Raw genomic sequence first — 24,244 nt, forward strand, 5'->3', positions numbered from 1 at the left:
CAAGGGTATCAGCTGTCTTAGGGCAAACCACCACTCAGCCCTCGAACAACTGCAGTGAACCCTCTGTGCAGTGTGAGTAGGGGGACCTGGTTCGATCTGACTTGGAGCAAGACGGGCTGCCCTGAAGACTGACTCTCTGGAGAGATTCTTGGCTGAAAATTGGGATGAGATTTGCTGAACCTGGGAAGACAGCATAGGATGCGCAATAGCTCCAGTCTGAGCTTTCCCCCAGACCTCTTTGGGGGACCTCAGGCAAGTACAGAAACCTGAGATCAGTTTCCTCAATACTGTAAGTAGCAGACACGGACCAGGCCATGACTGTGTGCCAAGAACAATAGTTTCCAGAGCCCCACAACAACCCAGATAGACAAGTGTCATTGTTATCCTCATTTTACAGGTAGGGAAACAGACCCATGCTCCAAATGATAACTCCATACTCCTTCTCTTTAGTAAATTGGCAGCAGTAATCCCTACTTGGCTCCACACCAGAGACTTGTTGTAATGAACAGAAGACTGTATATGAAGGCACTTTTCAAAACAGTTCAAGAATCTATAAATGTAAGGTGACTTTATAGTATCTATTACAACCCCCTGTAAACATTTCAGCAAAAACCCATTGCATTAGGTATTCTATTTTAAGATATACATAATGCCACCTTTGAAAGAGTGTCAACTGAACTTGAGAATGACTTTGAATATTCCCTTCCAGGAGATTTCCTGGGCGTGGATGTTTCTTTAAAATAGAAACAATCCAGAAGAGGTTAACTGCCTGGTAGATGAAAGATGAAAACCTAATGTGAACACAGGATTAAAATAACCAGCCAGCTCTTTGCTTGGGAGGAGTTGGAAGGAGACTTTGGTGATGGACGGTTGGAAAAGAAGCAGAACTATTTATTTTTCTGTGTACAATTTATGTCCAGGCCCTTTGGCCCTGGACAAAGAGCACTGGTTAGAACTGCAGCAAAATGCCTGATGGGGAAACCAGGAGTGTGAATTAGGCATGGATAACTCCAAATACACCAGGAGTGGCTTAGGGTCGTTCTTGGAGGAACTCGCTGAGATCCCAAACAGAAAACCAGGAAAGGGGCAACTGGAGAATCTGTTCCGTTTGAAGGTTAAAGAAGAGTACACCATTGACACGAGTATCAGTGAGCTTGAAAGCACTCGTTTCAGCCAACTGTTGATCTCCATGGTCATGTCTATTTGTGAAATATTCTTATGGCAGCCTAGGGCCTCTTGAATTATGTACTTTGACCTCAAATGCCAGGTACACAACTAGAGGGAGAGAGGGGGGAAATATTTTTGAAATTTATATGGTCTGTTCGTACCCCCCTGCCGAACCGTAAGTTTGCTGATATCAGGAACTCTGTGTTCTTAATTTTTACCCTTCCATCACCTAATATACCTGTATATGGCAGATGTCAAGCACTATCTTGTACACAAACTGATATATGACAAGACAACTGAATGAATGGAATTAAGGGTACCATTTTGAGTCCTGGTAGTACAAGATTAGATTAGGAACCCCTTCAGAAATTAGTCTTGGCTGGAGCATGATTTAGAAGAACACTGGGGTCCTTCTCCAATTACTTGTGGAAGAAAAGGAGGATTCACCTTCTTTCTAGAAAGAATGCCCCTGTCTGGTCCTGGAGGATGGGGGAAAAAAAGTGAATAGACAGAAAGGATTACTGACTTCACCTTCCTATTGATTAGGAAAACAACATTCATCTTTCAGGTTGATCTTAAGTGTCTGTTTCACAGATATTTCTCACAGCATGTTTGTACAACATGGTTTGAACTCACACCCAGTTAAGTCCCGATGCTGGCAGCTGGCGATCTTACCACCATGGTAGTGGCAAGTAGCATTGTGGTCATATGGAATCACAGGCAGGCAGCAGGACAATCCAGGGGTCCAGTCCTCAGGCCATCTTCCAGTGGCCATGTGACCTGAGGCAAGTTGCTAGACTATTCTCTGATCTCACATCCTCATCTGTGACATAAGGATGGTAGGGTGCCCACCTTAGAGAGTCCTAGGCATCCATCAGTCAATGTATGGAAATACAAAAATGGGATACAGCTGGGAGCCAGTGTAGTCCTCCCGGTGCTTCATCAGCTTTTCATAGTGTCTCCCATCCTCTCCGGTTTCTGGACTCCTGCCCGGGATGCCTTTAAATATATCAGTTGTCGGTAAGGTGGCCCAGAAATTACATCCTGTGCATTTCCTTTCACAGTCCTCACAGTGGCTCAGAGTACATTTAGAATTCTTTTTCATCTCTATAATAACTTTCATGAGCTATTTGTCCATTATTCATATTGCTTTAAGTTCCTTCTCGTCTTCTCCTTGATCAGACTTCATGTGTCTTTCTGAAAAGCCACCTTTCAGATGCATTGCTTGGATCTCTTCTTTTCTATGTCATTAATTTTGTTTTTTGTATCTCTTTCCTTCTTCTTCCTTGGGATTTATTCTATTATGCTTTTTCTAACTTCTTGAATGCTTTCTAATAAATACAGTGAACGCTGTAAATGTCTCTCTAAGTGTATGTCTTTGGCTGTATCTTGGAGTTTACTTTTTAAAACCTATTTCTTGTTGCTTTCTAATTTTATTGCATTGTCATCATCAGATCACATGATCACAGAATGTCAACACTTGGAACTGTGGTGAGCTTTGCTTGTAGATTTATATGGGGTCATTTTAAAAAAAAATATTTTTATTTATTTGAGAGAGAGAGAGCATGAGCAGGGGGGAGGAGCAGAGGAAGAGGAACAAGCAGACTCCCTGCTGAGCAGGGAGCCCAACGACAACACAAGGCTCCATCCCAGGACCTCAAGATCATGACCTGAGTGAAGTCAGACACTTAACTGACTGAGCCACCCAGGAACCCCTTTGGGGCCATTTTTAATTGCTCCCAATGTGATAGAAAAAAACCTACATTCTCAGTTTGGTCATTTAAGTATATAATTAACCCTTGCACAATGCTAGTGTTAAAGGTACCAGCTCCCTGCATAATTAAAAATCCACATGTCACTTTTGACTCCCCAAAAACTTAAATATTAACAACCGACTATTGACCAAGAAGATCTACCACAAACATAAACAATCAACACATATTCTTAAAAATTTTTATTTATTTTTTAAATTTATTTTCAGTGTTCCAGAATTCACTTTTTATGCACCACAGCCAGGGCTCCATGCAATATGTGCTCTCCATAATACCCACCACCAGGCTCACCCAACCTCTCACCCCCCACCCTTCCAAAACCCTCATTGTTTTTCAGAGTCCATAGTCTCTCATGGTTTGTCTCCCCTTCCATTTTCCCCCAACTCCCTTCTCCTCTCCATCTCCCCATGTCCTCCATGTTATTCCTTAGGCTCCACAAATAAGTGAAACCATATGATAATTGACTCTCTCTGCTTGACTTATTTCACTCAGCATAATCTCTTCCAGTCCCATCCATGTTGATACAAAAGTTGGGTATTCATCCTTTCTGATGGAGGCATAATACTCCATAGTGTATATGGACCACATCTTCCTTATCCATTCGTCTGTTGAAGGGCATCTTGGTTCTTTCCACAGTTTGGTGACTGTGGCGATTGCTGCTGAACATTGGGGTACAGATGGCCCTTCTTTTCACTACATCTGTATCTTTGGGGTAAATACCCAGGAGTGCAATTGCAGGGTCATAGGGAAGCTCTATTTTTAATTTCTTAAGGAATCTCTACACTGTTTTCCAAAGTGGCTGCATATTTTTAAAGTAAGCTAGAGAAAAGAAAATTATAGGAAAAAAATACATTTATAATACTATACTGTATTTACTGAGAGAAAAGTCCACAGATAAGTGGACCCTCACAGTTCAAATCTATGTTGTGCAGGGAATGACTGTATATTTGAATTCAAGCTTTGTGATATATTCATCATATGATCTTGGGGAACTTGCATATCCTCTCTGGCCTCAGTTTTGTCACAGCCCATCTCATAGAGCTGAGGACCTGGCAACACTTAGTACCATATAAATCTTAGCACTTATTAGTATCTTTTTTTTAGGTATTAGGTTTAGCTTATTAATCTTGTTCAAATTTTCTGTATCCTAGCTCATTTTGTTTACTTACTATATCAGTTCTGAGAGGTAGTTATTAAATTCTCTCATTATAGTTGTAAATTTGCGCATTTCTCCCTACAGTTCCAAACATTTTGCCTAGTTTTCAGGCTTTATTGTTAGATGCATACAGGTTCATTATTAGAGAGTTTTAGTGAATGATTCCTTTTATCAGGATAGATAACATGTTGAACTTAGCCACTTCCTATTTATCCTGATTACTGGTACCCTTAGGGTTGTTTTTACCAACATGTTTTGTGCTTTCTATTTGCCAATACTTCTTTATAACATCTAATTTTCCTTTAGAAACCTGGACTGATTAATCTTAATAATTACATATTTATTTATATTGTAGTATTATGCTATTTTGATTCACTGCTGTTGTTCTGCATTTGCCATGCAATTTTCCCTTGATTATCCAGAACATGGATTTATAACAGGTATCTCAAAAAGCTGTTTTGCTAAGACTGTGATATTTGCTTCTGGTATTTATAGGAATTGGGAGACACTTTGAATGTCCCAAATACTTGAAAGTAGGAGGCAAAGGTGGGCCTTGTAGCTTATGGTCCACACAGAGATTACAAGCTTGTTGATGACATCATCTTTGAAAGTTCCCAGCAATGAACGAAACTCACTGTAACAAATAGCATGTCAGTCAGCTGGATTTTAGTACCCAGTTACACACACTAAAGAAAAAAATTCAGGCAAAGGAAAATGACCATGCAGCATGTTCTCAGTTAATAGCTGGAGGATTTATAACATTTTTAAAACTATATCTGGGATTACTTTTACTTTCCAGAAAGGGAAAAAGGGAACACTCCTATAATTGATACAAAGCAGAAAAAACTTTCATCTGCCTTACTGATTGCTGTGTCTCTGGAAAAGTGCCTGGTATATAGTAAATGCCCAAAAATATTTGTGAGCAAATTACAGTAGCAAAAAAAATAATTATTATGAGACCTTCAAGAGCAGAAAGGATAGTGCCAATAAAAAAGATTGTGAGGGCTTCATGAAGGAAGTGGCAGCTGAGTAGGCTTTGGAGGATAAGTAGGATCTAGAGATTAAAGAGTGCATGAGATAGAGTTTGGTCAGAGAAACAGACTACTAGAAATGATAGAGAACATGGGATTCATTTTTGGAAAAATATGGAATCATTGTGGGAGCCAGGTGAACACTCTTTGAACATTCTATATGTTCAACTGTTGCATCCACGTCCAATGTCAGGCCTAAAGTGGGCCTATAGCTGAGCAAGCAGTCAGAAGCAAAGAAGGATTAATGTGGAATGGGGAAGACCAAGGATTAATGCAACCCATGGAGCTGAGCTTGAATAGTATTGATTTCTGAAGCCAGTGAGCCTCCAGCTTGGAGGATTTCGGTGACCTGTAGGAGAATCCAACATCCTTTCTCACAGAGCTAAACATGCCTTGGGTCCTGGGAAATGGAGAAGCCTATGGAGGGTCCAGTGGGAGATGGAGGAGCTGAGAGTCCAGGCAGCCCAGGCCAACCAGGTGAACCAGCACCTGATGTCCTGTGGCAAACATCAAAGCACAAGAAAAAAGGCACATCCATCTTCCAGACCTTATATGAAGTCATATGGTCCAGAATTACGCAGGGAAGGAAAGCCTGGAAAAGGAAGGTCTGGCTTAGCTAAGCTGACCCAGGACACATTGCTCCAGAAGGGAAGACGAGGGCTTAGATAGGTATGGTGTGGGAAGCAGAGGGAACCCATACTGTCCAGTGGGCCATTACCTCTGGGCACCCTTCCACTGGCCCTCCTGGGCAGAGATGGTCATTGTCTTTCTGTCATCTCTACCCTGAGTCTCTGAAAGTGAGGGTTCCAGCATCACATGGTTTCTGCTAGGTTTAAAGGAAACACAAATGACTCAAACAGAACTTGGAACTTAAGAATCAGGAGCACAAGGGGCCCAACTCTGGGCCGTGGGATGTAGTGGGAGTGTGAGGCAAGTGTGGGAGATAAGGGCCCCCCTGCTCTCTGAGGGATTTTTTTTATTATTATTTATTCAGGTGTTGTTTACTGAGTGCTCTTCATGTGCCTCACACTGCTTCTAGGAACCAGGGAAACAGCAGGGAACAGAGCAGAATCCCTGTCTCCATCCAGCTTACCTTCCAAGAGGGAAACAGAGTGGAAGAGTAGACATGTAATTGACATTAGGCCATGATATGTATTTTGAGGAAGACATAGATCAAGATGGGGTGATATTTTAGAGAAGATGATCAGAGAACAATAATCCTGGGCAATATTAATTTGAGTATTCACTGTGTAGCTAATACATTTCAAAGACTTTATTGGTTTATTTAATCCATGACAACATAATGTTCCCAAAATTACGTCCTTAAGAAGAAGAAGAACTGGGAATTAAATATAGGTGTCTGGTACCAGCGCTTAGGATTAAAGTCATGGAAGGTTCTTAGTTGAGGTTAGTGAAATGAGGGAGCAGTTCATGCAAATATTATAGTGAAGAGCATTGCAGGCAATGGAGAAGCTAGTTCAAAGGCCCTGGGACAGTTGCATGCTTGCTATTTGAGGAGGGTGAGACCAGGAGTTCAGATCTGGACATGTTGAGGTTTGAGAAGCTTATTAAGCACCTAAGTGAAATCTGGACGACAGTTGGGATATTCAAGCCCAAACTTTAGGGTAAATCTTAGAAATAGATTAAATTTGTTTGTCAGCGGTATTCATGGAACTAGATGAGATGCTGGTGAGAGAGATGGGGAGTGAGAGAGAGAAGTTCAAGGACTAAGGTGAGGGGCAGAAGAGCAGGGGACTTGAGCAGAAGACACTAAGAAAGAGCAGCCAGTGAGGGAGGAGGAAACTCAGGAGAGAACTTCTTGATGGAGGGAGTGACCAGATATTTCCAGTCCTGCAGGGAAGCTTAGTTAGTTGAAGCCTGGGGAGTGACCACTGGATTTGGCAACACAGAGGTCGTCATTAACCTTGAAATTGGTGACCTTTAATAAACATTATAATACCTGGAAGGGCAACCAAAGCAATTTCATGCCAGGCTGAGAGGGATTTGGAGCCCCATGACTCATCCTCCAGCCTCAGCTCTGCCCCTTCTGAACTCTGGACCCAGGGACATGTCCCAAGGTCTCTGGAACACAAGTTGAAAACTATGGATGTAACTAATCCCTTTGCTTTACAGTTGATGAAGTTCTGGGCCAGAAAAGGGAAGAGACTAGCTCAAGGCCATGAAACTAATTAGTGGACACCCCAGGCTGCAATTTAATATTATTTAATGAGATTTGCCAATGAAGACATCAGTTCCTAGCCTGTCTTACTAGTGTGTTCCATAGACAATGGTTACTGTAATAAGTAGACCAAAAAAAAAAAAAAAAAAAAAAAAAAGAACATCCTTTTCACCTTTTATTTCTGTGGAAAGGGGAGAAGGATAACAGGAACAAATTTAATTCATAGAAAATTCCTAGGCCTGAGTGTTCACTCATGGTTTCCATATTCTCCTCTCACCACACCTCGTTTCTCAACATGTATGGCCAACTCAGCAAGTTCCATGTTCTCTGAGCCTATGTCATGAGATGTCACAGGCTGCCACCTTAAAATGAGCATGGTAATAATAGCGTTCGTTCACACGGTTGTTCAGCTGTTGCTGGCAGTGTTTTCTGATCTGCACAGTAGTCCCAGGGTCAGACCCACTGACTGCATGTCCCATTTCCACCTCTCACTGATGGTGGGACCCTGGACAGGTCACCTACCATCTCTGTGCTTGACTTTCATCAGATGTGTGAAGTGCTTGGTCAATGGAAGATAGGATACAGGGATAAGGGCTACTGCTGCTCTTAAGCCAGGCACTGTAATAGGCACTGAATTGTCCCAGGTCTCATCATGCCAGGCCTGTGGACTGTGCACCAATTATGGATCACCAGGGGCTCTTTCTCCTCTGCTTTCTGGTTTGATAAGCCTGGGTTGAATTAGGGAGGTATACTCAGTTTCATCTTGCAACTGTTTTTACCTTAGGATCCATGCTTGAAGCTGAATAAACCTCAGAGCCTTCCCAAAGGAGAAGAGTATCACGATAAGTTAGCAGCTGAAGAAGGAACCAGCAGTGATGAAGAAGAAAGGTACAGGACACATAAGCTTGCAAGTGCTCCAGTGAATGAGGACTCAACTCTGGGAGGATTCATTCATTCACTCATTCATTCATTCATTCATTCCTCAAGTGTTTATCACTGCCCCTTGCATCACACTTAGAAAGGGAACATATGTGTTTTGTATGTTCTCAGCACAGCTGTGGGCTTAACACAACTTATTTTATTCCATTGTTACACCAACCTAGAGAGGCCATTTTATAGATTAAGAACCAGAAACTGAAAGAGGTTAATAAACCTGCCTAAAACTCAGCTGGCCCCAAATCTCTGCTCCTTATCCTTTAACTAGGAGACATGAGGGAGCTTTGTCGCTGATGGGAGATACCCCATCTCTGTCATCTATATTAGTCAGCTTTTGCTGCTGTAACAAACATTTCCAAAATACCAGTGATTTTTAACTCCTATGTCAGCTACCTATATCTTGGCTCCTGCCTAAAGGTCAGGCATCATTGCCTGCCCCAAACTATGGGTAAAGTTCAAGTCTTGTCCACATGCTTGCTCATTCTGGGGTTGAGACTGAAATATTACCCTCTATCTGGAGCATGTTATTGTCATGGTAAAGAGAAGAATCTCAAAAGAGCTGATGAAAATATGCAGTGCCTCCTAAAGCCTATGCTCAGAACTGCATCCTCTCATTCTAGTCATATTCCACTGGCCAAAGCAAGGCACATGACCAAATTATCACTGGACAGAGAAGACTATGCAGTCCACATGTCCTATGGTCAGCTCTGGCTGCTGTAACAAAATCCCACAGATTGTAGGGCCTAAACAACAAAAATTTATTTCTCCTAGTTTTAGAGGCTAGGAAGTCCAAGGACAAGTTGCTGGTCCACTCAGTCTCCTGGTGAGAACTCTGCTCCTGGCTTGCAGATGGCCATCTTCTTTCTGTGTCCACACATGACGAGGAGGATTGGAGGGGTGGGAAAGAGAAAGGTTTGCAAGGGAGAGGTCTCTTTCATGTCTCTTGTTATAAGGGCAGTAATCTCACCACGAGGACTCTACCCTCATGACCTAATTACCTCCCTAAAGCTCCATCTCCTAATACCATTACATGAGCAATAAGTTTCTACATATCAGTTGGGAGAGGAGGCATAACCATGCAGATCATAACCTTGGGGAAGCAGGGTATAAACCCCTAAACCAGACCATAGCCTATAGCCCAGTGAACTCCTAGCTACTAATACTTCCACTGAATCCTCCAGATTTTGCCTCAGAATCTATGAGGCACATAAGAACAGCTGTGAAGGAGGACAGACTTTGGACTCAGGTTTCCAGATTATATCCTTACTACTGGCAGCCACAAACCTTGTCCTGCTTATAACTCACAATTCCAGAGAGAAAGAGTCTTTTTCCTAAAATTATGACAGAAATTTCAAAGAGGTCTCTAAGATGCCCAGCCTGGGTCACATGTCAATTCCTGAGCCAATCACTCTGGCCACAAAGATGGAGTACTCTGACTGGCCAGCATTTGTGACACATCCTCCCCTGGTCCCATCTGAGGGTGAGGGCAGAGTCAGCTGCTCTTAAACTCTGTGGACTAAAAAGAATCACATGGAAAGAGGAAAAGCTTTCCCAGGGAGAGGATGTTGAGCATACCAACAGTAGGTGGTGATCACAACAGCCTTATCTTTTTCTCCTGTGGTGGTTGTTTCAGTAAGGGGTTGTCCTCAACTATAGAAGCAAAAAAGGAGGGGCTCTGGCAGTCACTCCCACAAGGATTTTGGTGTGAAGAGAAAAGCTAAGCAGTGACAGGGAAGGACTAGAAAGGAAGGACTAGGCACCCTGAGCTCTAACATCAGAAGTTGCAGAACAGAACAAATGCAGTGGCTCCTTGGGGGCAAGATTGCATATTTAGTATTTAGCTTCATGGGGAATGCTGGTCAGGACACTGGATTTTTTGGCATGGTGGCTCTGAAAAGGGACGTGGTTTTTTCATGGGCTTAAGGTCAAATTCAGAAGAGCAGGTTAAGATCAGCTTTAATGAGGAGGAATGGGGGACATTAGGAGAGTCAGCTCACTTAGTGATGGGTGGCAGGATGAAATTGGCTCTTTAGGAGGAGGTGAGGAATTTTGAGGCACTAGAATGGAGTCAGAGAGTGAAATCTCATTAGTGGTGTTCCAGGGAGTAATGATGGTGATGAAAATAATAACAAATATTTATTGAATGCTTAAGTGTGATAAGCACATTAAAATGATTAACCCATTTAATCTTCAATACATAGATATTACTATTGAAGTACCTCGCTTCAAAGATGGAGAAAACAGAGGAACAGGGTGGTCAAGTAAATTACCCAAGGTTACACTGTTAGTACATGGTAGGATTGGATGAGTTTCTCTGATGCCAGAATCACAGTTTCAGCTACATCTCAACTAAGGGCAGCTGTTCTGTGCAAAATGAAGAGACACAGGTCTTCCACCTTTCCAGATCACTTGGCCCTTTAATAGTCAGTAATAAGAACTGAAACTTAGACCTCCAGCCATGGGCTTCCAGTCTGGCTTGAGTTCCTCTTTCTGTAAATAGCTATAAAACTGGGCAAAACATATGAATGCACAATATGCAGAAGACTGTGTTCTTGAGAAGGGAAGCATGGGTCAAGTCCCATGATCACCCACCATTGCCCCTGTTTTTCTTCCTGGGGGAAGTTGCCAGCTGCAGAAAAAGAGGTGGAGTCAAGCTGAGCTGGGAAGGCAGACATCAGAGCTCAAAGCTGGTAAAGTGGCTGGAATCTGTAAGGTAGGGTATCTGAACAGGTAGTTCTATGTCAGGGGAGGAAGGACAGAAAACTATGAGGATTTGCTGTAAGTCCCTGGACAAGGGCTTGAGAGAACACACAAGATGGTGTTCCATGGGGCTTGATGTGTGTGGCTGCTCTGGTGTTGAGTAAATGAAAAATCCCAGAGGACAGGCCGTGCTGGGAGATGGTGCAGTCCCAGCTTAGCTGGGATAGAAAAATCTTCCAAGGCAATATAGGCTTTCAGTGGAGACCTCATGGAGGTCATACTTTATGGGTAAGAAACACATCCATACCCTAGAACAGAAGACAATATTGAAATTCACCAGCTCTAACGAAAGATAAGCTCAAACCTCAAAGGATCAGAAAAGACTTTCAGTAGTTTAGCTGCCTGGCAGAAAAAAAATCAACACTTTTGAAAGGAAGACATAATCTAGACTTCCTATTATTCAGTATTATATTTATTATATTATATTAATTATATTATCTGTAATATGCATCATACAATAAAAACATTATGAGAATGCAAAGAAGCATAAAAATGTGACCTGTAATCAAGAAAGAATATCAGCCAATAGAAAAAAACCCTAAAATGGCCTTGATGTTAGAATTAGCAGAGAAGGACTTTAGAACAATTGTAAGAGGTATGTTCAAGGACATGAAGGAGAGACCATTATAATCAGTGGACATATAGGGAATTCAACAGAGACATGAAACCTTGAAACAAAGGGAAATTCTGAAACTGTAAAGTACAGTTTTCAAAGTGAAAATCTCACTGGTGTGTGCAATAGCCAACTTGAATACAGATTAACAGAAACTATCTTATCCAGAGAATAAAGGGGGGAAAAAAATTAATGGAGAGATCCTCAGTGACCTGTGGGACAAAATCAAATGGTCTAACATGCATATAGTTGGAGCCCGGAAGGAAGAAGAGAAAGAAAATGGAGCAGGAAAATATATTTGAAGAAATAATAGCTGAATAGTCTCTCAACTTGATGAGGAACATCAACTTACACAGTCAGGAAGCTCAGTGAACTCCCAACAATATAAATCCAAAGGCAACGTCATAGATACATCCTAGAAATCTCTAGATACATCCAAGAAAAGTTGCTGAAAAGAAAAAATAACCCCCAAAGTCTTAAAAGACAAATTAAAAATACAGGGAACACTTGAATTCTCATGAGTGCTAGTGACAATTAACTCCTTCTTGGCCTTCCAGCCTCATACTCTTTCTGCTTTCCAAAAAACACCTGAACATTATCATTAAAGTCCTAAAAGGCAAAACAAACAAACAAAATCAAAAACAGAGGGGCTGATATCCAAGATCTATAAAGAACTCCTCAAACTCAACACTCAAAAAACAGATAATCATGTTAAAAAATGGGCAGAAGACATGAACAGACACTTCTCCAATGAAGACATAAAATGGCTAACAGACACATGAAAATATGTTTATCATCACTAGCCATCAGGGAGATTCAAATCAAAACTACATTGAGATACCACTTTACGCCCGTTAGAATGACCAAAATTAACAAGACAGTAAACAAAGAGTGTTGGAGAGGATGTGGAGAAAGGGGAACCCTCTTACACTTTTGGTGGGAATGTAAGTTGGTGCAGCCACTTTGGAAGAGAGTGTGTAGATTCCTTAAGAAATTAAAAATAGAGCTTCCCTATGACCCTGCAATTGCATTTCTGGGTATTTACCCCAAAGATACAGATTTAGTGAAAAGAAGGGCCATATGTATCCTGATGTTCATAGTAGCAATGGCCACAGTCACCAAACTGGAAAGAGCCAAGATGCCCTTCAGTGGATGAATAGATAAAGAAGATATGGTCCATATATACAATGGTGTATTATACCTTCATCAGAAAAGATGAATACCCAACTTTTGTATCAACATGGATGAGACTGGAGGAGATTATGCTGAATGAAATAAGTCAAGCAAAGAGAGCCAATTATCATATGATTTCACTTACTTGTGGAACATAAGTAATAACACAGAGAACATTGGAAGTTGGAGAGGAGAAGTTAGGGGGAATTGGAGGGGGAGATGAACCATGAGAGACTATGGACTCTGAGAAACAATCTGAGGATTTTGGAGGGGGGGGTTAGGTGAGCCTGGTGGTGGGTATTAAGGAGGGCACGTATTGCATGGAGCACTGGGTGTGGTGCATAAACAATGAATCTTGGAACATGGAAAAAAAATTAAAAATAAAAACGAAAACAAGAAATCCTGTCCACTCCAAATTCTAAATCAAGTGAAAATATCCTTCAAAAACAAGAGTGAAATAAAAACATTTTCAGGTACATAAAAGCTAAGAGAATTTTTCACCAACCAACCTGCACTATAATAAGTGCTAGTGGAATTTATTTAAGCTAAAAAGAGGTTATACCTGATTTAAACTTGGATCTATAGGAGAAAATGAAGAGCATCAGAAATGGTAAACATATAGGTCAATATAGAAGAGTATTATTTTACCTTCTTTTAATTACTTTAAAACAGAACACATCCAACTACTTAAGAAGAAAAATAATTATAATGATATTAACAACATTTTATTATGAGATTCATAATGTATCTTATTGACAAGATATGACTATTAGCACAAAGGACAGGGTTAGGTTTTTTTTCTATCCTCCTCTTCTTCCTCCTCCTCCTCCTCCTCATTATTCCTTATTATATTCCCTGCACCATACCTTTCAACCCTGTGACCTATTCATTCCATAAATGGAACCCTGTACTTTCCACTCCCTTTTAACTGTTTTGCCCATCTCCCAACCCCCTACCCTCTGGCACCATCAGTGTGTTCTCTATATTTATGGGTCTGTTTCTGCCTTTTAAAAAATCTGTTTGCTTTGTTTTTCAGATTCTACATATAAATGAAATCATATGGTATTTGTCTTTCTCTGTCTTATTTCACTTAGCATAGATGTCCTCAGATCTTTCCATGTTGTTACAAATGGCAAGATCTCATTCTTTTTTATGGCTGAGTGATATTTTATACACACACACACACACACACACACACACACACACACACACACACACACTTTCATATCATATATACATACACCACATTTTTTTTACCCATTAACCTATTGATAGACATTTGGGCTGCTAGGACAGGGATAGGATTAATGGAATGATATCATTGTAACAGACTTACATTTTACATCAAGAGTTACCTTATTAACTCTAATAGATTGTCATAAATTAAGGATACAAATTACAACCCATAGAGGAACATTAAACATTAATACAAAGAAGAACTAAAAAAATTTCAATAAAGTAATAAAATGGAAGACTGAAAAATATTTGCCAGGTAAGAAGGTAGAAAGGAGGAAGAGAAGGCCAACAGTAAGAAAAAGGATTAGGCAAATAGAAAGCAAATGACAAGACATAGACTTAAGCCCAATCATTGCAATAATTACAGTATTCAAGAACCAAATATACCATTTAAAGGAAGAAATTGTCAGGATAAAAAGGCAAGACATTGCTATATGTTGTCCAGGAGAGAGACATTTAAATATAAAGACACTATTATGAGCAAAAGTGTGTCCCCTCCCCCAAACTCATACATTGAGGAGCTTAGAATGTGATATACTTAGAGGTAGGGCCTTTAAAAAGGTAATTAAGTTAAAATGGGATTATTAAGGCAGCCTTAATCCAACAAGACTGATGTCCTTATAAGAAGAGACCAGCATGCAGAAAACAGAGACAGAGGAACATCAGTGTAAGGACACAACATGAAGGTGTCCATTTGTAAGCCTCAGAATAAGAGAAGCCTCAGAAAAAAAGCAAATCTGACACCTTGATCTTAGACATCTAGCTTCCGGAATTGTGAGAAAATACATTTCTGGTTTTTTAAGCCACACATACTATGCTGTTTTGTTACGGCAGCCCTGTAAACTGATGCAGGCACAGATAGTTCTGACGATAAAAGGATGAACTATGCCAGGCAAACAGTAAGCAGAAGGAAGCTAATGTGGCTGAATTCATGTCAGAGGAGGCTTCAGAACAAGGAATATTACCAGGGATGAAAGGGGATATGTTATAATGGTAAAGGAGTCAGTTCATCTGGAAGACCACAATCCTAAATGTGTCTGACCTCATGACAGAGCTTTAAAAATAATGAAGCCAACAGTGAGAGAATGAAAGGGAGAAATCCACAGCCACAGTTGGAGATTGTGACACCTTTCTCTGAGGATTTGGACAACTAGCCTAATAGCAGTGAGGATACAGAAGATTTGAGTTACATTATCAGCTAACCTAATCTAGCTGACATTTGTAGATAATGGTCTGAACAATGCTGAACAGATCTTCTTTCAAGGCACATTGTACTTTCTCCAATGTAGGGCCACAAGTAAATCTTGATAAGTTTCAAGGATTGGAATATTCTCTGAAATATACTCTGTCTACCACAAAAGAATTAAATTAGAAATGCAGAATAAGGGGCTCCTGGGTGGCTCAGTTGGCTAAGCGTCTGCCTTCAGCTCAGGTCATGATCCCAGTGTCCTGTGATAGAGTCCCATGTCAGGTTCCCTGCTCAGCTGGGAACCTGCTTCTGCCCCTCCCTCTGCCCCTGCTCCCTGCTCATGCTAGCTTTCTCTCTCAAGTAAATTAATAAATTTTTTTTTTTAAGTAAGAAATCCAGAATGATAAGCTATTGAGAAAATCCTCAGATATTTGGAACTTATACAGAATACTCCTAAATAATCTATTAGCCAAAAAATAAAATCACAGTGGAAATGAGAAACTACTTCAAATTCCATGATAATAAGACATGTCAGAATTTGGGAGAGATAGCTAATGAAGGCAAACCATAGCTTTAAATACTCCTACTTTAAAAAGAAAGCTCTAACATCAATTATTTCTGTGTTTTTATCTTAAATTAGAAAAGGATAAGGAAGTTAAATCTGGAAGGAAAGATATTAAGTAAAATTGGAAGATAAAATAAAGATCTTATTAGATAAAGGTAAAATAAAGATATTTTTTTAATTTTTAATTTTTTATTTTTTTATAAACATATATTTTTATCCCAGGGGTACAGGTCTGTGAATCACCATGTTTACACACTTCACAGCACTCACCAAAGCACATACCCTCCCCAATGTCCATAATCCCACCCCCTTCTCCCAAAATAAAGATATTTTAAATAAAGATATAAAGAAGGTAAAATAAAGATATTAAAAATAAAGATATTAAATTAAATTGGAAAGAAAGATAAGAGCAGAACTCCATGAAACAGAAAATGGGCTAATAGAAGAAATTGAGAAAACGAAAAATTAGTTCTAGAAAATTATATACTCAAACTAAGAATGATTAGGGAAAACAAGAAAGAGGAATGGAAGAGGGACATCCCTATAGATTCTATAGATAGTAAAGGGAAATAAGGAAAATCTATGAACAATCTTTTTATCAGTGATTTCACCAAAGAGCAAATTCCTTGAAAAATACAACTTATAAAAATGGCACTAGAAGAAATGGAAAATATAAGTAACTCATGGCTGGGTGATGAACATTGAGGAGGATGTGTGCTATGGTGAGAAAAAAATTGAATTAATTTAAAAAATTCTCTAAAGGATAACTCCAGCCCCAGTTGATGTCATTAGTGAGTTTTATCAACAATTTTATTTATTTTATTTTATTTTCAAAGATTTATTTATTTGAGAGAGAGAGAGCATAAGCAGGGGGAGGGGAAAAGGGAGAGAGAGAATCCCAAGCAGACTCCTGGCTGGGTGAAGAGCCTGATGTGGGGCTCCATCCCAGGACCTCAAGATCGTGACCTGAGCTGAAATTGGGAGTTGGATACTTAACCTACTAAGCCATCCAGCGGCCTCTTATCAAGTATTTCAAAGAAGAAATAATAGTAGTCTGACATAAGCTCTTTCAGAAAAAGAGTATAGATCCCCCTTAATTTGTTTTATGAGATCAGCATGACTGGTACCAAAACCTAATGAATACATTTAAAAGAAAAGAAAATAACAAATGGACATTCTTCATGAATGCAAAATTCTGTACAAAATATTTGGAAATCAAATCAAAGGATAGTACATCATCATCAAGTAGGATTTCCCCAGGAATGTGTTGGCTTAACATGTGAATAGCATTCATGTGAATTTGTCCATTAAAAAATAAAGGGGGGTGCCTGGGTGGCTCAGTGGGTTAAGCCGCTGCCTTCGGCTCAGGTCATGATCTCAGGGTCCTGGGATCGAGTCCCGCATCGGGCTCTCTGCTCAGCAGGGAGCCTGTTTCCTTCTCTCTCTCTCTCTGCCTGCCTCTCTGCCTACTTGTGATCTCTCTCTGTCAAATAAATAAATAAAATCTTTAAAAAAAAAAAAAGGGGGAAAAAGTAAATAATCATCTCAGTAGGTGCAGAAAAACATTTGACAAAATTTAACATCCTCTCATGATAAAAAGTGTGCAGTCCATGAATAGCAGGGAAGTTCTTTAACCTGAAAAAGATAATCATGATAAATTACAGAAAAATATACCCACTGGTGAATGTTGAACACTTTCCTCCTAAGATTGGGAACAAGGCAAACATTCTGCTCTCACTATTTAACACTGTCCTGGCCTGTCCTATAAAGCAAGAAAAAGAGCTACAACTGAGAAGAGTAAAAAATGTCTTATTTACAGACAGAATGATATGATTGAAATACTCACTGGTGTTAAGACATTACTCTAAATTGAACTATAGATTCAGTTCAATCCCAAATACAATCCTAGTAGCTTTATTTGTAGAAAGAAATAAGCTGTTTTCAATATTGAAGTGGAAAAGCAAAGGACATAGAAAAAGAAAAGAAGAACCTTGAAGAGTCAAGTTGGAGGACTCAGGCTACCTAATTTCAAGACATTATGAAGCTAGAATAATGCAGACGATGTGGTATCAATATATAAATAAACAAACTGATCAATGAAAAATAATGGAGTGTCCAGAAATAGACCCAACAAAAGATGTTGGATTCATTTTTGTTAAAAGTGCCAAGGCAACAACCCCAGGGATATAGGATGATTTTTTCATCAAATGGTGGTGTAACTGAATCAATATATGGAAAAAAAATGAACTTCAACCCTAACTTCACCCCATGTACAATAACTAACTCTAAATATATAATGTAAAACAATAAAGCATAGGAAAACCTCTTTGCAATTTGGGGGTGCATGGTGATTTTTTAGGACATGAAAGCAATAATCATCCAAGAAAAAAGTTGACAAATTGATCTTCATCAAAATTAAAATTTCTGCTAATTAAAAAATACTATTAAGAAAATGAATAAACAAATCACAGGCTGGAAAAAGCTATCCAGTCTGCAGCCAGAGTATATAAAGAATTGCTATAAGCCAATAATAGAAAAGACAAATACAGTTTTAAATGGACAAAATGCTTGAGCACACTTGCAAATAAAGAATGGCACATAAGGACATGAATATGCACTTCACATCAGAGTCAGCAGGGAAATGCAATTTAAAATTACAGTAAGATACCATTTCACACTCCCTGGAATGACTAAAATTAAAAGTACTGAAGACACAAAATGTTGACTATAATGTGGAGTAACTGAAACTCTCATACGTTGCTGGTTGGAGCATAGCATGGGGCAGTACCTCAGAAAACCGTTTGATGATTTTGTAAAAAGTTAAGCACACACTGGGGCACCTGGGTGGCACAGTATGACTCTTGGTTTTGGCTCAGGATGTGATCTCACTGTCGTGATATTGAGCCCTGCACTGAGCTCCGTGCTTAGCGTGGAGTCCGGTTGAGTCTCTCTCTCCTTCTCTCTTTGCCCCTCCCCTCCAACAGCACGTGCTCTTAATCTCTCTCTCTCTCTCTCTCTCTTTCTCTGTCTCTGTCTCTCTCTCTCAAATAAATAAATAAATCTTTTTTTTTTTTTTAATTAAGCGTAGGAAGAAAACACCACTGACATTCCAGCAAACTCTGCAGAGATGCCTACTGCGTGGCATCCTTTTACATCACTACACAGGATAAATGCTTAAAATCCCCATCTCAACCAGTTATATTTTAATTTCTCACCTGGTTCAAAAGTTCAGCTCTAGGTAAGGGAAGGTGTCCTCCAAAAAGATCCATGAGCATCTGTGCTAGAATACAGAAGAAACCACTGTAGCTTTAAGCCAGCATCTTCTCATTCATGCTCTATCCATAAAAACCTGTGTGCTACCCTGCAGTGTATCCCTGGGACAGCCAGTCAAAGACATGAGCCTACTTTGAAAAGTGTCAAGTACTGTATTCAAGTAAAGTATTATTATTTCACTATTTTTTTCATCTGCAGGAAGTATTGTGAAATTAGACCAGAGAGGCCTCTTTTTTTAAATTATTTAATTTCTTTTCAGTGTAACAGAATTCATTGTTTATGCACCACACCCAGTGCTCCATGAAATCTGTGCCCTCTCTAATACCCACCACCTGGTTCCCCCAACCTCCCACCCCCCACCCCTTCAAAACCCTCAGATCGTTTTTCAGAGTCCATAGTCTCTCATGGTTCATCTCCCCCTCCAATTTCCCCCAACTCCCTTCTCCTCTCCATCTCCTCATGTCCTCCATGTTATTTGTTATGCTCCACAAATAAGTGAAATCATATGATAATTGACTCTCTCTGCTTGACTTATTTCACTCAGCATAATCTCTTCCAGTCCTGTCCATGTTGATACAAAAGTTGGGTATTCATCCTTTTTGTTGGAGGCATAATACTCCATAGTGTATATGGACCACATCTTCCTTATCCATTCGTCTGTTGAAGGGCATCTTGGTTCTTTGCACAGTTTGGCGACTGTGGCTATTGCTGCTATAAACATTGGGGTACAGATGGCCCTTCTTTTCACTACATCTGTATCTCTGGAGTAAATACCCAGTAGTGCAATTGCAGGGTCATAGGGAAGCTCTATTTTTAATTCAGAGAGGCCTCTTTTTCAGAGCCCCAAGGACTAACTAAGCCCCCATAACCAATGCCAAGCTCTCAGCATTTTTGCTTGTTTGTTTGTTTTTAAACATTTTATTTGTTTATTTGACAGAGATCACAAGTAGGCAGAGAGGCAGGCAGAGAGAATAGGGAAGCAGGCTCCCCGCCGAGCAGAGAGCCACATTCAGGGCTTGATCCCAGGACCCTGGGATCATGACCTGAGCTGAAGGCAGAGGCTTAACCCACTGAGCCACCCAGGTGCCCCTCTCAGTCGCTTTAACAGCCAGTCATTAAGCACCCACTAAAACCTTTGGGCTCCAGCTGAATCCTAATTGTGCAGTAACACTTAGAACTGTGTGCCAGGTTACATTCTTAAATCCAAGGAAGATACTTCTTACCCCGGTCCCTGCCATGGGAACTCCCTTCTCCCAGTCCCAGGTGGTCATGTCATTCCCAGCCCTGGATCTTTTGTGATTTGCACCTCTCTGTCTTCAAAGGATTGACGTGCCCCTTAAGGAGGGAAGTGACCTGCAACCTCCACTGCACTCTTTGCTGAAGGAGAAGGCACCAGAAATCCAGCGTCTACAGGAGGAGTGGCAAAGCCAGAAGGCTAGATTGCAGGCCCAGGTAGGACAGCCATGGTGGGGAGATGCCCTCCTGCTGGTGGAACCCGGCCTCCTTCTCCTTCTTCCAGACAATGTTGGAAATACATACAGAACCTGATTCATGTCTGGGCTGGGAGGGCATTCCAGGTCAGGACAAAGTGGGATTCTTGGTTCTCTGTATTCATTCATTTATTTAATAACTCCTGTGGCCCATGAGCACCTCCTATGAGCTAGGAACCTTCTAGAAACTTGGGGTACATTAGTGAACAAACCCAGGCAAAGTCCTGCATTACAGCACTTGTATTATAGCAGAGGAAGTGGGAACAGACCCCAAATACCAGACATAAGAAAGAAATAAAGCACATAGCATATTAGAGGATGATCCGATTTTAGGAAAAAGGAAAAACAGAACAAGGTCAAAAGGATTGAGAAGCTGTCTGGTCATGGGGGAGTGGGTGTAATACTCAAGGGAGTTATCAGGGAAGGCTTTCTTGGCCTTCTGCCCTTCTGACCTGATATTCGTGGCTCTAGCTGAGAAGCCTCCAGAAGACTGGCCATCACAGGTTTTTCAAGGTTACAGCACTCCCCTTCAGAGTTCCCTCAGATAGAGGAGGTTCAGCTGGGTTGAGGAGATGTCCAGGGCACTTACTTGTTTTCAAGCCCCTCAGGAAGGGAAGGGGGAGGGAGAGGGCGCAGCCTGAGGGCAGGATGCCATGGGGGGGGCAGGTCTCCCAGATGCAGCAGGCTCTGGAGCAGTGCGCCAGCACCTACAGGGAGGACCTGCAGGAGCTCAAGCAACTCTCCGACCACGAAAGGGAGAAGCTGCAGCACGAGCTCCAGGAGACCATTCAGCAGAACCAGGCCGTGAAAGCCCAGCTCGAGGCCTCCCACCAGCGAGCCCTGCGCACGCTTGAGAAGGCCAAAAATCAAGAACTCAAGGTAAGGGGGAGAATTAGGAAGTCCACTACTTACTGAGCCCTTGCCATGGAACCATCTGTCATGTGCTAGACGGGGTGCATTTTGTACATGATCTCTAATCCCTACGTGAATCTTCCAGGGTCACTATTATCACATTTCCTTCTTCCAGTTGAGGAAAAAGGCTCAGAGGGATTCAGTAAGTTGCTCAGGGTCACACAGCTAGGATGTGGCCATGCGAGGATTCACACTTAGGTCTGTTTGGCTACTTGTACTGCGTATCCCTATTTCTATGTGACCTTGATAACATAAGAACAGCTTTATGACTTGGGCAATGTTGTGCGTGATGCATGCTGGGGGGTCGGACTCGCATGGGAGACAAAAACAGAGAGGGCAAGCTGGAAAGTTGGAACAAGCAGGTCAAGTGCACCATGATGTGTAATCCAAGAGGAGCAGGTTTCGTCTACCTTCTACTTTCCCAGAAGGCCTTTGCTCCTGCTCCCTCAGGAGCTGGGGCTCCCACTACGACTGTCACAACAGACTGTCTTCCCCGGTTATAGCATCTTTATGCTCTATCTAATGACTTCCTTATACCATCAGATCTGCCACCTGAACCTGCGTGGGGCCGAGAAACATCTGTGTCTGTTCAGACCCTGAATCTCTTCCTAGTTCAGGATAGCTCCTTAGAAAAGTCTCTCACTGAATTACAGTTTCAAGTTTAATTTCCCCTTCTATACACTGGGGGTATTGAAATCCACCTCTTTGAGATGTCCATGAATAAGTGGAAAAAATGGATTTCTGGTTTTAAGGTGACAGAATAAATGCTTTTGAATCCTTTCTTATTGGAAACAGTCCAGGAAACAATAAGGAAACACAAAGCCAAAGCATACTCCTATTCCAGATAAAGCAGGAGGCATCTGTGCCCTTGAGCCCCGCTACATGAGAACAGGACAGAAATGAGGAAATAGCTTGTGGCTTCACAGAGCGGAGAAGCTCAAGCCAAAGCTCAAGCCTGCAGAGAGAGGATGAGAATCAAGCTGATTCCATGGCAGAGCTCAGAAATGCTCAGGAATTTGGAGGTAGCAGTTATCACAGAGGCAAGAATGAGATGAGGAATATGACTGACATAGAATGTCACATTCCCAGCTCCGCCAGCACAGGCAAGCAATTAGCTCTCCCTTATTTAAAGACAAGAGATTGGGTTGGGGGAAATCCCTGGATAAACTGAGCCAGAGAGACTCTGAGTTAGGAAATATGATTCACAGGGGCTGGGATGAAGCTTGGGTCTGAGAATAGGTTCAGGTGAAAATCTGTATACTGAGCTATTTGTTGGACCACTGCCACCTCTCTGTGGTCCCCAGAAGTGCATTCTCCTGTTCAGCTCTAGAAGTCAAGCATCTAGAACTTAAATACTCCCTAAGTAGGAGACTGGAGAATGTTCTCTGGGGAAATTAAACCATCCTAGAGAAAAGACCTAGAGTCTCACATTTGTGGACTTCCAGTAAAATTGCTAGTTGGCCATCTGGTCACCCTCTAAAGGAGCCCAGCACCCCACGGACCCTCTTCCAAGTAACTCCATCTCAGCGTTCCATCTTTAATAAGAAAGCACAGCAATTACTGAACTTTTTAGGGAAGCCTCTAACATGGACTTTAGAGTCTAAAATAACCGGGAGGAGAAGGAACAGACTCAGAAGAAATGGCTAATGCAGTCAGCAGAAAGAAAAAAAAGCTTCGATGAGTATTGATCTCCTCAAAATTAAAAGGTGATGTTTGCATCTGTGAAAGAACAACATGCTATTTGTAAAGGAGGGGCAATTAGGTTAAGGAAGAGTTCTTTAGATAAAAAACATGATCACAGGATTTCTAAAAGTCAGGAAATGAGTTGAAATAGATTAAGTCAGTGTTTTTTTTTTTTTTTTTTAAAGATTTTATTTATTTGTCAGAGAGAGCGAGCGAGAGCAAGCACAGGCAGACAGAGAGGCAGGCAGAGTCAGACGGAGAAGCAGGCTCCCTGCGGAGCAAGGAGCCCGATATGGGACTTGATCCCAGGACGCTGGGATCATGACCTGAGCCAAAGGCAGCTGCTTAACCAACTGAGCCACCCAGGCGTCCCAGGAAATGAGTTGAAATAGAAAAAATGAAGAAACCTTCCAGAAACCAGAAGAAAAAAAAACACCCACACACAACAGTGAAATGGGTGGTTGGAGAGAAGGAACACAAAGTGTAGAGACACAACTAGGAGGCTCATATATAACATTTGGGATTCCAGAAAGAGATAAAGGAGGGGAAAGTATTTTTTTTGTTTTTTTTTAAATTTATTTTTATTAATTGTTTTTATTAAGATATAATGTATTTTTTGCCCCAGGGATACAGGACTGTGAATCATCAGACTTACACACTTCATAGCACTCACCATAGCTCATACCCACCCCACCCTGTCCATAACCCAACCACCCTGTCCTTACCCCCCCCACCCCCAGAAACCCTCAGTTTGTTTTGTGAGATTAAGAGTCTCTCCCTCCCAATCCCATCTTGTTTCATTTTTTCCTTCCTTACCTCCCAAACCCCCCACTCTACCTCTCAAACTCCTCATATCAGGGAGAGCATATGATAATTGTCTTTCTCTAATTGGCTTATTTCACTCAGCATAATACCCTCTAGTTCCATTCACGTCATGACAAATGGCAAGATTCCATTTCCTTTGATGGCTGCATAGTATTCCGTTGTGTATATATACCACATCTTCTTTATCCATTCATCTGTTGATGGACATCTAGGTTCTTTCCATAGCTTGGCTATTGTGGACATTGCTGCTAAGAACATTCGGGTGCATGTGCCCCTTTGGATCA

At 41.1% G+C, this 24,244-nt stretch overlaps 1 protein-coding gene across 1 annotated transcript in view; it reads left to right on the forward strand.

The window, feature by feature from the left end:
- Window positions 1-24,244, forward strand: part of FAM184B (family with sequence similarity 184 member B) — a 166,768-nt gene that overhangs the window by 118,280 nt on the left and 24,244 nt on the right. The window contains exons 8-10 of the mRNA XM_059164983.1: window positions 8,090-8,193; window positions 20,373-20,502; window positions 21,207-21,419. Of these exons, the coding sequence (XP_059020966.1) occupies window positions 8,090-8,193; window positions 20,373-20,502; window positions 21,207-21,419 (447 nt within the window). The remainder of the gene's footprint in view (window positions 1-8,089; window positions 8,194-20,372; window positions 20,503-21,206; window positions 21,420-24,244) is intronic.

This window comes from Mustela lutreola, chromosome 1 (assembly GCF_030435805.1).
Source record: "Mustela lutreola isolate mMusLut2 chromosome 1, mMusLut2.pri, whole genome shotgun sequence".
NCBI classification, from domain to species: Eukaryota; Metazoa; Chordata; class Mammalia; order Carnivora; family Mustelidae; genus Mustela; species Mustela lutreola.